At 33.9% G+C, this 13,300-nt stretch overlaps 2 protein-coding genes across 11 annotated transcripts in view; both read right to left on the bottom strand.

Annotated features, from left to right (window-relative positions):
* Positions 1 to 11,396, bottom strand: part of ATP8A (ATPase phospholipid transporting 8A1) — a 36,110-nt gene extending 24,714 nt beyond the window's left edge. For 5 of the 6 annotated variants that reach the window (XM_013319667.1, XM_013319672.1, XM_013319670.1 and 2 more), the window contains exons 1-2: positions 11,236 to 11,395; positions 9,955 to 10,065 (exon numbers count right to left, since the gene is read on the bottom strand). In XM_013319667.1, the coding sequence (XP_013175121.1) occupies positions 9,955 to 10,065; positions 11,236 to 11,287 (163 nt within the window). In that variant the 5' untranslated portion in view covers positions 11,288 to 11,395. Of the gene's footprint in view, positions 1 to 9,954; positions 10,066 to 11,235 lie in introns of all 6 variants that reach the window. The other variant, XM_013319665.1, reaches the window with a different exon arrangement.
* A 797-nt stretch (positions 11,397 to 12,193) lies between these two features.
* bbc (choline/ethanolaminephosphotransferase 1 bbc) overlaps positions 12,194 to 13,300 on the bottom strand; it is a 15,311-nt gene continuing 14,204 nt past the window's right edge. For 4 of the 5 annotated variants that reach the window (XM_013319696.1, XM_013319697.1, XM_013319698.1 and 1 more), the window contains one exon: positions 12,194 to 12,332. In XM_013319696.1, coding sequence (XP_013175150.1) covers positions 12,259 to 12,332 — 74 coding nt within the window. In that variant the 3' untranslated portion in view covers positions 12,194 to 12,258. The remainder of the gene's footprint in view (positions 12,333 to 13,300) is intronic. The other variant, XR_001228163.1, reaches the window with a different exon arrangement.

Raw genomic sequence — 13,300 nt, 5'->3', positions numbered from 1 at the left:
CGTAGTTATTAGGTACTTTTTGATATTGCCTTGGACTAATGAGTTTGACCGTTAAAGTACTTTTCTATTTCAAACAAAAATGAAGGAGATAAAGCGATGCTATTGGCATGTAATTTGTTTATTACTCTTGTTTGTTAAACTTGTACCGGTAAAAATAACACTTTTACTTTTACCTTTTACTGATACTGATTATATTTAAGAAACAAAGAAAAAAAACTGAATGTCAATATCCAAACTACATCAAATTTTTGGTCGATTGCAATAAACATTCCAGTGTGCGTGGGCGCGCACATATATGTAGATAACACTTGTACGTATAGTTTCCGCGCGTACCATTCTTAAAACCCGCAAAGACAATCCACGCTCCGCCCACTCACTTCACCCGCGATGGTCTGACCTAATTGTTGTTAACTTTATTTAAATTTCTTTTTACCCGACAGCGAAAATTATAAAAAAAAATTGTCGGGCAAAATTTTACATTACCAAATTTTTACTGGTTATGAAAAAATAACCCCGTGATTGATAAAATGAAAAAAAAGTAGCCTGAGATTCGAACCGGTAAACTTACATATTACGGCAAATATACTAGAATACTGCGCCAAACTAGTATTATATATATTGTGACAAGGCAAAATTTGATATTAGTTAATACGTATCTGTCATATTCGGCGTGACGCTTTATAAGGAAAATTGAAACCCTGTTCTCTTAAATTTTTGGAAATGTTTTTAAATTATATTGGTATGACTCTATACCTAAAACGTCTTTTATTATTGGATAAAATTTTAAAGAATAGTTTTTATCTCAACCAATGAAATGAAATTATTCACAATATAGAAATTTTTGTGACGTTTGATAATGGTGGAAATCCGAAAATGAATCCACTTCAGCTACAGTCTATTGTAAGCTTTATACCGAAAATCAGAACGAACTTTCCGGACAACCTATAATGTTAATACAAAGTGTCAAATGAATGTAACAGAAGTAGTTTATTCCAAATTGTATCACAAGTATATAGAGATAGAGTTCAATTTTGTCAAATGTAACGATATTTTTGCGCACCTTGACTGCTTCGTTACTTATGATGCTATGGCTGCTACGATATTTATGAGCATCTTGCATGTACTCATATATTTGACGCTGTGTATGTACCGATGTATTTGAGCAGGGTGAATGTATCTATTATTTTGAGGACTTTTGTTGTACCGATATAATTGATTACTTTTGATGTACCTATATATTTTCATATCTTGTCTGTGACGATCTATATGACGCTGACTGTACATGTTTTGTAGAATCTTTTATTTTCGCATCTATATTTTTTAAACGAGAATGAGAGGACGAAATGAAGAAATCCATTGCTCATAAATTATGTCTCTTATAAACTTGGCTTTACATAAAACAGGTCAATTTGTTCGACGAAACAGTCACGTGTTGGTACACGACTGAGGTGTTTATTTAAAAATGTAATATTAATATAAATATTGAGAAAAAAACTGAAATGAATGAATAAATTGAAAATAAATTGGGCAAACCAATACCTTATCGGTCGTGTATTGAATTACGAACGAATCCGGAGAATCATGATTAAGGTTATTTCGTCAAGTGAAATATTTATAGTTATAAATATATATTTTGTAATAGAAATATTTACATTTTAATGGACACTTCATAATTTTATTTAAATATGAAGTTGTAATAAATTCTATTAATTTAAACGCTTTATGAAAAATATACTGCTATTGTTCCATGGTTTGTTTACTTTAAGTTATGTTATTATTACAACGCCCGAGCGCCCGAGCGCCCGAGAGCTCCAACACCCGAGCACCCGTTACCACGCTTAAGTCAATATTTAGTTTTTATTATATTCTGCATATTTTTATTGATATTCAATTTTATATTACACAATAAAACTTTCGTAAAAACATTTTGTAAAAGTTTACAGAGAGATAAATGGTTAATAGATCACAAAATAGGTAAAAAGTCTCATATTGTAGACAAAATAGCTCAAAATAGTCAAAGCGATTTGTGGAATTAATAGTTACAACTTAAATAATTCATATTTTCTTAACCGTAAAAACTTCAATGTAAAAATGTACATGGGAATTAAACAAAAAATGTATTTTGTAAATTAACTATAAGGGCAAATTCCTCACTCACCGACACACTGTTACAATGTAACTACGAGTAGCTTGCGGCAAAGAATTACAAGAAAAAAATTCTAAAAGTATTTGATCTTGTTCTTGGTTTGAAAAAAAAACTGTCTTCTTTCCTATATTGTATAAATTTACATATTCTCATTAGCTAAGCTATTAATTTAGCATGTAAAATTTACAATCGATAGACAATCCATATTTATCTTTCTTAATACGAGTAGAAAGCTTAAACTATTATATAAAGTGTACAAAGTTATCGAGTCAATTGACTCGATGTAAACACGCGACTGATAAAAACATGTTTGTGGTTCGGTTTAATGGTAACATGTTCTACACCCCGCAGACATCTGAACAATAATCTAAGCATTTTAACTAAGTTTCATCAATTTAAAAATCTACAATAATTAAGTACTATCAAACACACAAACTTAATGATAACATTATAAAGTAAAATTAAAGATAAGTAAAAAACCTTTAACATTTCTCAAATCCAGAATAAAGGGCCTCAGAATCTGTCATCTGCCAACGTCATATTTTATAATGACTTTACGAAGTTTAAAAGATCTTATTAATTCTATTGTGGTCTCACTTTCCCGCTATAATTACAACCTGTAGAGAACGTTAAACCTTTCGACTCGACGACGGCACTAAAGAAAATTAGACACTATTTTTTTTCTCCAGCACGTGCTTGAAATTTTAAGTAACCCCTTCATTCGTCTTAATTAAGATGGTATTAGATAAAAGTTGTTTTTTCCAGCAAAGAATTCTTAAAGAAAGTGACAATTTATGGTTTGATACTATTTGACAGATTTGTTGAGGTCCAAATAATCCCTCATTTTAATTCTTTCATGCAAAATCGATAAAAGAAGAGATTATTGTTTAAAAAAATATTCTTTTAAATAGTAGGACAAGAATAATACTATTTTGTTAAACATTTTATTTGCGATAAAAGTTGCTGGCAAACTTCACTGCAAAGAAGCATTTAAATTTTAGAATAATTTTTCACCCATAATTAGTTATTTACTGAGGAATCAAACATAAACAAAACAGAACTTCGATATATTACATTCGATTTTCTTAAATTTTTGACAGTATTAAGAAATTCCAGAATTTAAGGTAACTCTTTATAACATAAAGTATTTTATTAATATCAAGTAAATAACGTAGAGTTGTTACACACAATTTTAAGCTTTTAATTAAACTGAACAAGTTTTCGCGTAACGTGTGCCGGCGGGAGAGCTTTGGGCGGGCGGGCGGTGACGCGCGCGATGCGGGCTGCGGCGCGGACACACTGCCACATACTGCCACTAGCGCTCTGTCGCCCTAACTCGCGGCGCGCCCGCCCTGTCGCGGAAACACTGCCGATGCCGTCCCTCTTACCTATGCTCTATTTAGTTTTGTTAAGCGTTTCTAACTGTTTTCTTCTATTTCAGTTTATTTTAAATTTTCTTTTAAGATACTCATGTCAATATATAAATGGTAATCGGATGTGTTTTTTTTGTTTATTTTATACAAATGCTTTAAAAGTTTATAAGATACTTTATCAGCCAAAAAACACTTGACTTTTATTAACTAGTTAACTTATTTTATATGTGTTCGTGTAATATAGTTAAGGTAGAAAAAAACCAATGCTGTTTTTATTACCCTGTAAGGCGCGTTGTAAATGTGTACTTAAGAACAACGAATTCAATTAAGCTTTAATGCGTGTTTCGTCGGCCGTAAGCTTTGTGTACTCTGTGAATAGCAATTTCGCAACTGAGAAAACGCTGTATTGAGCTGTTGTCTCAAATTTTCAAAATCAGATAAAAAGAGTAATTTGTAAAGTTTTGCGGCAAACATCATATTAGTAACTAGTAAGACAGATATTAGACGAGACTGTGTATTGTGAGAGTATACGCAACAGGAAATGCGTGCTCTAACAATCAAAAACATACATCATTTAAAGCCTACGGCAGTAGTTGAGCAAACATTTCAGCATAAAAGCAAGCGGTCCCGAGCTTCCAATATATTCGTTGAGGCGTCCGTGTCGGCGTCGGCGAGCGAGGAATTTCAATGGGTGTTGTTATTTCTCAGTCCGGTCACCGAGCGCATCAGAGCAGGTGCTCTCAAGTGATCAATGACAGTACGCTTTGTTTATTTATATATATGTAATTCTTTTTCCTTGAAAATAAATTAAATTTTTTTTTTACTTTCGAAAATATTATCTTGAAAGACAAATATAATCGTAAAATTTTTGATAAATAAAGCGTCGTGATAAAAATATCAAGACAGGTTTTAACGTTGTCGATTATTAAATAACGGGCTCGTAAAAATCAAGAACCCTGTCCTTCCCTTCCGAGTGTCACGTGATTAATGGACAGTACCTAAGCCACCGTGCTAGATTTATTTGAAAATGTCGTTATTCTTTAGATAACTTGTAAATTAGTCTTTGTTTATTGTTTTTACAACTCGAGACAATACAATGCATATTTTGTACATATACCAACCGAGAGCTCTCAAACATGTACCGCGTGTTTGTGTCGTATTGCAGGAAATTATAATATTTTATTGTACAAATGTTTTTACATATCAAATCTCTTTCTAATTTTCCTACGAATATCATCAATAGACTTCAAGTATACACTAATGAATAAAATGTTTCACACATACTTACAATTGATATGTGACGATATTTTTATAAATATGTAATATTAGTCGAAATTTTAATAAATAGTGTAAAAAATAATAACAAATAGAATACCAAAATGTTTTATTATTTATAACTTAAACATTGGCGTTAAATGTTCAAATGTCATACAAACAACATTTTTAAGTCGTTAAGGTGTTTGTAGAGTAAATAATGGAGAACTATAGTGGATTGTCGTGAAGTTATCGCGCGGTGTGGCGCGGCGCGGCGGCAGGGCGGGCGGCACGGCCAGCGCGGGCGGGGGCGCGGACACACTGCTGGCCGCCGCCCGCCTTCACCCCGCACCGACTCGCCCGGCCTTACAAACTGCCGGCTAGCTACAACTTTGCTACGCACGAAGTTTTTCATTGTCTTTATCAAAGTTTTCGGGCTTTTGGACAGTAACCTATACTTTAATGTTTATCTAATATTTCCTCTTGATAATTAAGAGGATCATTTATATGTTTGTTAATTTAAATTTATAAAATAAATATTGAAAGGAAAAGACGCTATTTATTTTGGTTTTTGTTATCTGCCGACATTCTTGCTTTGACTTAAAGCCAAACGCCTTAATTCCCAAATAAAATTTCAAGTATTCAAAATTTGCAATTACTAAAAGTAAATCCATATTGGTTAATTCCGTAATAAAATTAACCGGTACATATTTAAAATTGAGCTCTCCGTATTGTATGTAAGCTCAGTGGTGTACGAAGACTCTAAACTGCTTAATACATAACTGGCTAACTCAAGCAGCATTTACTTATGTAAGCTAAGCTTTTACACTACAATTGCAGTTATAAAGTTTAGTCAGCAATAAGACTTTGTAACGATTTTCTAGCTCAGTACTGTTTATTTGCGGAAGCGCAAGAACAGCTGTTATTTTTCTCTATCTAAGGTCTTATGTATTGAAGAAGGAATTTTATATCGATTTATTTTATTCGATAACTCAAAGCAGCTATAAATCCAATCCAATGAAGCGATGAATTCATTGGATCTGACAATAATAAGAATATTATTAAAATCAGATGCCACATGAATGTTCGGAAGAAGAAAATTAGTACGTAAAGAAGTATATGTGGCATTTTTAGTAAATGCAAATGATGGTAAAGTTATATCTAGAATAGATACAAACGTACAAATATAAATGTAATAGATTGCAGTTCGCTATGACATCCCTTGTTTACATTTTGTGCGTCAGAACAAATAATGTCGGATGTCAAATTCAAACGAATGTGGATCCGGGCATGCATGTCAAGTGCGGGATTTTTATAACACAGAGAATTTTCTTTCACTTTTCTTTTAATAAAGTGGATGTTTTGCACTTCTCAATTGTTCAAAGTGTGCAGATAAAACCCAATGATGATAGTCTTGGTATAAATTGTTCCATCGAAAATCTCGCTATGAGACAAACAAGAGACATACAACGTAAATAACATATTTCCTTGTTTTAACTATTTTAAAATACTAAACATTCAGTCGCTCATCTTGAATTCTGAACAATAATGTCATTGAGTAAAGAGTCACAGTAACCTACTTGTGTTGCCGCAGAGAACGTTTTTAGACGCGTTACTCCGCGCGTTGCCTCGACTCTGACGCGCGTCAGAGTTCAAGCCAACAGCAACAGGCGATGTCCTCTGGAGACGCGTCACCTCGTAGATTAGTTTATGCGAAGTCATAAAACACTCACTACTAATAATAATGTTTAATAGCCCTATTTATACAGCGGCCATGTGCTAAAAGAACAGGGAACTGTCCACATTCACTTCTGTCATTGTGAAATAACTATGACGATAAGAATACATTTTTTTTTACTTTATGAGTGTAATTAAATCATCAACAGCAGATAAAAACAAATATAAGGCTAGTTTTTAAGTAGAAAGTGTATTATACGACGTAAAGTTAGCTTCCAGCGGTACATATAAAGCCAGCCTTTAAATAGGCAGGATAGAACTGAATAGACCATTACCGGGAACATTTTGTGTTTATGTGACGATTTGTGCGAAAGCATCGACTGGCATTTCCAGATGTGGTGTATAGCTATTTTGTCAGTAAAAGGCTCGCTCCCGCTGCTGACGACCTCGATATTTACTGACATTTGAAAAAAATAAAGGGCGGCTTCAACAAGACAATGGACGTATAGTATAGTATTTGCGGAATTGTGTTCTGGAAAAACTTTCTAGATTTTCATATATCAAGCAACCTGATGGCAACGAGGTCAAGCTGCGAAAATATAATATATACTAGGAACTTCTTAACGAGAGGTTGTATAACAGTTTTTGTGGTACACTTAATTGGTAATCGAATGTTTAGTTTCTTTTTTTTATAGTTTTCTATGTTGTTAATTGAATTTTTTGTTGTGGCAATAAAGTAACAGACCTGTAATTCGTGTCGTGTCTTCGTTGGCAAAGTGGCGACGTCTAGCGGAAGACGACTGACATTTCGGCAGCCGCACCGGAAGCGAACCGCCGCCCGCACCCGCTTCCGGGCGCGCCCTCTACGTTTAAATCTTTACTCATTCAATAAAGCAATGTAACTATGATATTTTGGTATTTGGAATAAATTAAAAACATTTCAAGTGTAATAGGACGAATTGATATAAAATAATAATAACGTGTGTAAAAGTGAAAGTTTTACAAAAAATGTATTTACACTTTTAATATCGAAAATATAAAAGAACATCATCACTAATTAACAAAGATTTATCCTGAAGGAATGCAGAAAACATTAAAACGTAGGCTTTGAAGAAACCTAGCTTGTTACTAAAATAATGAATAAGTACTAACGTGAAAAAAACATAATTTAACAACGGATCACCGAATTATTTTATACTAACAATATCGGGAGAGCACTAACAAATGTCTACTGACATTAGCGAATGAACAATAAATGAAAATTAATAAACCGCAAGCTCCACTAATTTACTATAAACTTTACTCTAAAACAAAACTTTAGTGATAAAGCTTAAGAAAACGGCCGACGCCGCGAGTGTCGCTGGCATCGCGCCAGCGGCAGCGGCCGGCTCTGTGCGATGCGATGAATCTCGTGTTAGATGGATCACATAAACTGTTTATGTAGCGTAAATAAAGATATCGTTAGCTTAAATATAGTACAGTAATATATGCAGCATTAATAAGACATCAATAGTAACGACTGGATTACATCGTGTCATGTTCCTGCTCCAACCTGTCTGGTGGACTCACTACGAAGATTAAATGAATGAGAGTATTTTTTATGTTAATTATTGATTCAATACTTGGATTAAATTCATATCTACGTGTGAACTATCCACGTGACCTTTACAGCCAACGATTGTTATTAGTTACTGTTTTACAGTGTATCAAATTAGCGAAATAACTGCAATGAATAGCGAATAAAGCGCATAGTAATATTTTTAAGCCAATTATCGCGCAGCAAACATTCACCAATTATGTTTTTATAGATCACATACTGAATACGAGATACTTTTCAGTCACCCTTACTATGCTTATCGTAGTAAAATACACCATAACTTTAAAAGGATAAGGTTCATTTTATAGTAAATGTATGGTTACAAAAAATTATAAAAGCCAAACATACCACAAACTCGCTTTTTTGTCTCCGCTTTGTGTAGCAAATCCAATTTCGTAAACAGGGTTTGTTTTTTTTTCAATTTTCGCACATATATTTTGGTTAGCAAAGTTAAACTTAAAAATTCTAGTATACATTGAAACCAGCTACATTTACACAAATATATAAACACATAGTTATGGTTATACCAAATTTTAACACAAATCGTGTATATTGGGCACCTTTTTATATATTAAGAAATCGAGGGTGGACAACATTATAAATCAAAGTACATAAATAAAAACTAATTACATATATAATACTTTTCATGACTCATTATGATTCACATCTGAATCATATTCTTACTGTATTTAGTCATAAAAGCCTTCAGGCAAAATTCATGACATGAATTCCAGAGGTGTGGTTTTAATTAACAGATTGCCTAAATAACTACCATTAATTTAACATTTTGCGCTTAACTTTATCGTAAAATAATCAGAAATAAACCATGATAACTGTTAGTATATTTTATTCTGATATTCATATGAGTTTTGCGTTAAATTACGTTAAAAATAGCTTTTAAGTGACATTAAATATAAAAAGCCAGCCATTTTATAAATATAGGTTATAATGGTATGTGAAAGGTTGTGTAGGTCAAGTGTAACACTGAGTGGTGTTAATATTAACCACTGAGGTTGCGTGCTAGCGCTGAGCACCAGGTGCTGGGACACGGCGCTGAGGGTGCACACACGCACGACAGCCTACCCCCCTGCCGTGTTTGTGTCTCATACAAGGACAATGGTAAGCTGTAAGCCACACCTCAATGTCGCAATTTCAATGCTAATGAAAATCATCTTACTAATAAATGCGAATGTTAAAATGTATATATGGTTGTTATCACGTATCTCCAGAAGGTTAAATGTATCTCGATGAATTTTGGCATAGATATAGAACATAGTCTGGAAGTACACATAATTCACTAATTAAGTTTTTTTTAATTGAGCGCTTATGGAGTCGCGGGCGACAGCTAGAATTTATTTAATTCTGAGCGTAAATTATGTACTTTTATACGTTGATCTTTTAATAGTAGTGTTTTTTAATAAAATAACTTAATAATATGTCGATAGTGTTTTTGGTAAATACATATGAGAAAGCGATAAGCCAGAAGAGTTCAATGAAGTGTGCGAAATTACTTAGGTATTTTTCTTTTCTTTGCAATCATAATGAAATGGTGGCACGATGCTCAACCGGGCCGGGCCGGGTCGGGCCGGGCGCAGTCGCTATATTTATGATTGTAGGCGTAATGAAATCGCTGCGGACAATGCGTGCGAAATAACTAGCAACTTTTGATTGATTGATGACTTTCATCAAAAGGATTTTAATTATTATTAATATTTCGTGTTTTGTAACAATAAGCCGTTTCTTATGATACTAATTCATGGATACGAAGAAAACGTATTTCTTTGTATTGTTTTTTTATGGTTTAATCAATACTATACATAATATGAAGCAAACGAAAAGAAAATCTCACTAAATAAAACTCAAAGCATCTTAATGTAGATTTAATTGTGTATGTACTGGGTACTTACCCATTCGTCGCCATCTCTTCGCGCGGTACCAGAGGTAGTGAAGTCCAAGCCTGCTACGCTGTGTACACGACGCCCGCTGAGCTGGGTAGTTAATGTTCGATAACTCGATGTCTGCAAATAAATTACTCATAAAGTACTCAACTCAACGTTTAAGTAATTAAATTTACCTTTTATCGTGAAAAGACAAAAGCTTTAAAAGAGGCTCAAAGGTTTGGAAAATTTTAATACCTTTAATATGCCTGTATTTTTATACATAAGCGAAATTGTTTTAGTAATTAAGTAAAGTTGCTTTTATTGTAAGTAAATATTTTTTTGGTAGAGAATACCATTAGCGCACGCCCGTTGCCCGTCGCTGTCCCGAATTCGATCCGGTCTCTACATTTATGGGCGGATCTAAAGCAAGATTTATTCTTGCTTTGTATACATAATATGGTTATTTTCACGAAGTAGTCATCCACATCATTCATAATTTTAGTGTAATTATTACAAATTGGTTTGTGTCCAAGGTGTTTTTTCTCTAATAAGTCATATTGTTGCATTGTTACTGTCAATTAAATCTACTAAAATAAGCAGCTATCTAGAACTTTACGTTCTCGCGTTAGAAAAAGTGATAATATAGAAAATTGCGGTATAAAGATATTCAAAGCCACTTGCTATGCTTTCGCATTTACTACAACCTACAGAAGGTCGGCTGTTTCACATGTCAGGAACAAAACCATTAGGTCCAATGGCTCTAATTTACGGAAAATTCTAAACATTTACTCGTATCGATTTATTTCACTAATTCAGTAATACCGGCCGTGTGCTGTGCTATCCTGTACATCATCCAATATCGAATGCTGACCGATTAAAAACAAATCTACCAAAACGATACACACTGTTAGTTTTTAAATAGTTCACGGTCATGTTTTGAAAAATTAAGATAACTAGTTTCTGTTAACTTAATGTTAAAAATTATATTTTTGAAATGAAGGAAACAGGTATGTGGTTACATGATCTAAATTTAAAACAACCGCTGAGGCCCTTTAAGGTAAATGTGAAATATTGATTATCGCAAACAGAATTATTACTAAATATTTCAACCAATAGTGTTCTTTTTTTGGCATTTGGCACCATGTCGTTGTACAAACGTATGTCAGTAGCATTTACATGTCACGATACAATATTATGTTACTCATTCATGACCGAGCTAGATAACAGACATGTAAACAAACTGATAAGAGAACGTGTATTAATTTCAAATTAGACAGTGTTAAATTAGTATTTTGAATAGATGCGTACCTCCGCCGGCGATGTCTTGATAGCTGTCCCTCCTATATCTCCTGTGATCCATGGCACTAACACATTAGGACACAAACTTTGAGAAAACACTAGACTTTAAAGGATTTGTTTACTCAACAGTGCGATAGTGGTGTCGCGGTCGGACGTTGGTATGAACTGATGTTTAATCTGTTCGCGTATCATAATAGACTCTATAAGAAGCAACTCATTAATTTTTTTTAATGATATTCATAAAATTTACTTATGATATAATGTTGACAGACAGAATTGTTGTTATAATTACATTTTCTCATCTCTCGTCAGTTCTATCTATTCGTAGATATTGTTAGAGAGAATGAAATAGAATAATTAAGTAACTTTTGGTACGCTCAGCAAAATAAAAGTTAATTTTCACATCGTTTTTTTCGAGGTCGTGGTACTATTTTCTTTTAGGCTGAACATTTGTTCAAATGTTAGTTTGTAGATTGTGTTGAAGATAGACGGAAATACCTTAGATATGACCTTGTATTTCATTTGTCTTCTGTATGTTAAGGATGCAAATTTACACTTGATTTTTTAAAAGTGACTTGTTTGAATTAGCAATTTATTGTCAAGAAACATTACATCATTGGTTTATTGACTTCATTTTAACATGTTAGTTTCGATGTTTTTATCGTTTGATATACTTACGTTAACCGTAGTCACAGCCAGATTTTTCTTGCGTCAGCAACGACAGAGTGTATGTTTGTTTTTTTTTGTTAACGACATATATTTTTTTCTTGATAAATTACTAATATTTCTTGTATAATTTCAATTTAGTTCTAAATTTGTAAAGGATATGCAATAAGACAGTAGCCGAACAGCGAGATTCGAACTCGGACTACGCGAATGATATCCTTGTCTATAACTATAAGACTATTGCCGCTTTAGATGTAAACAGATTTCAGGTATATACAGTGAAGGTAAAATAAAAGAGCTCTGTTGTGTTATTTCTTTATTAAAGCAGTAAGAAAGCAACACGAGTGCACGGACAATACAACAATGTTATGTTGTAACAGTGTTGTTGTTGAGGAGGGGAGCAGAGTCTTCGCTGTCAGATATCTCGGTGTCGCTGCAAACTGGAAAACAAACGAACTTACATTTCTACCTTGTGTATAATACATATCATTTCAAAATAAAACAGAAACTAATTTCATTGTGTTAATATAAAAGCGATAAAATTATTAAAAGCGAATACAAAATACCTCGTTATAGTAAAAAAGCATTGCAAATAAATATAATAGGAAAATATAAACGTATAGAAGCAAAGCGAATTGAATAAACTAACCTTAGCGTCTGCTACCACTGGCTGTTTCTTTCCGTGCGTTTCCACTGATGAAACACGTTCCAAAACATCGTCATGTCATTTATTCATTTTGCAAAAAAAGTATATATTTTTGTACAAGTATAATACTTCAGTGGAAACGCACAGTTACTTACATTATGTTGTAAATTTGATTATTTTACTTTTGGTTACATTGTCATATTTTTCAAGTTTACCGTAAATATTGTAGCAATTTACAGTTTTACATTCAACTTATTTCTTTATATTTTTTATATAATATTAAATAAATTTGATAACATTTCTAAACATTGTTGTTTCAACAAACATCTATTCCATCGGTACGAGGCAATAAAACAATATGTAAAAATGTACATTTACTTATATTTGACATAAAAACACAGTCCGCAGTATAATATGTCGCAGCTGACAGCTTTACATATATACATTTCCACTGCGCCTCCACACACGCGCGACACGCGACGCACGAGCATCACGCGACGCACGAGCGGCACGCGACGCAAGAGCGGCACGCGACGCACGAGCGGCACGCGACGCAAGAGCGGCACGCGACGCACGAGCTGCACGCGACGCACGAGCGACACGCGACGTACGAGCGACACGCGACGCACGAGCGACACGCGACGTACGAGCGACACGCGACGCACGAGCGACACGCGACGCACGAGCGGCACGCGACGCACGAGCGACACGCGACGTACGAGCGACACGCGACGCACGAGCGACACGCGACGCACGAGCGGC

This window comes from Papilio xuthus, unplaced genomic scaffold, assembly GCF_000836235.2.
Source record: "Papilio xuthus unplaced genomic scaffold, Pxut_1.1 DF826115.1, whole genome shotgun sequence".
Classification (NCBI taxonomy): domain Eukaryota; kingdom Metazoa; phylum Arthropoda; class Insecta; order Lepidoptera; family Papilionidae; genus Papilio; species Papilio xuthus.
The sequence above is the reverse complement of the archived record's forward strand: the minus strand, read 5'-3'. Positions and strand labels throughout refer to the sequence as shown.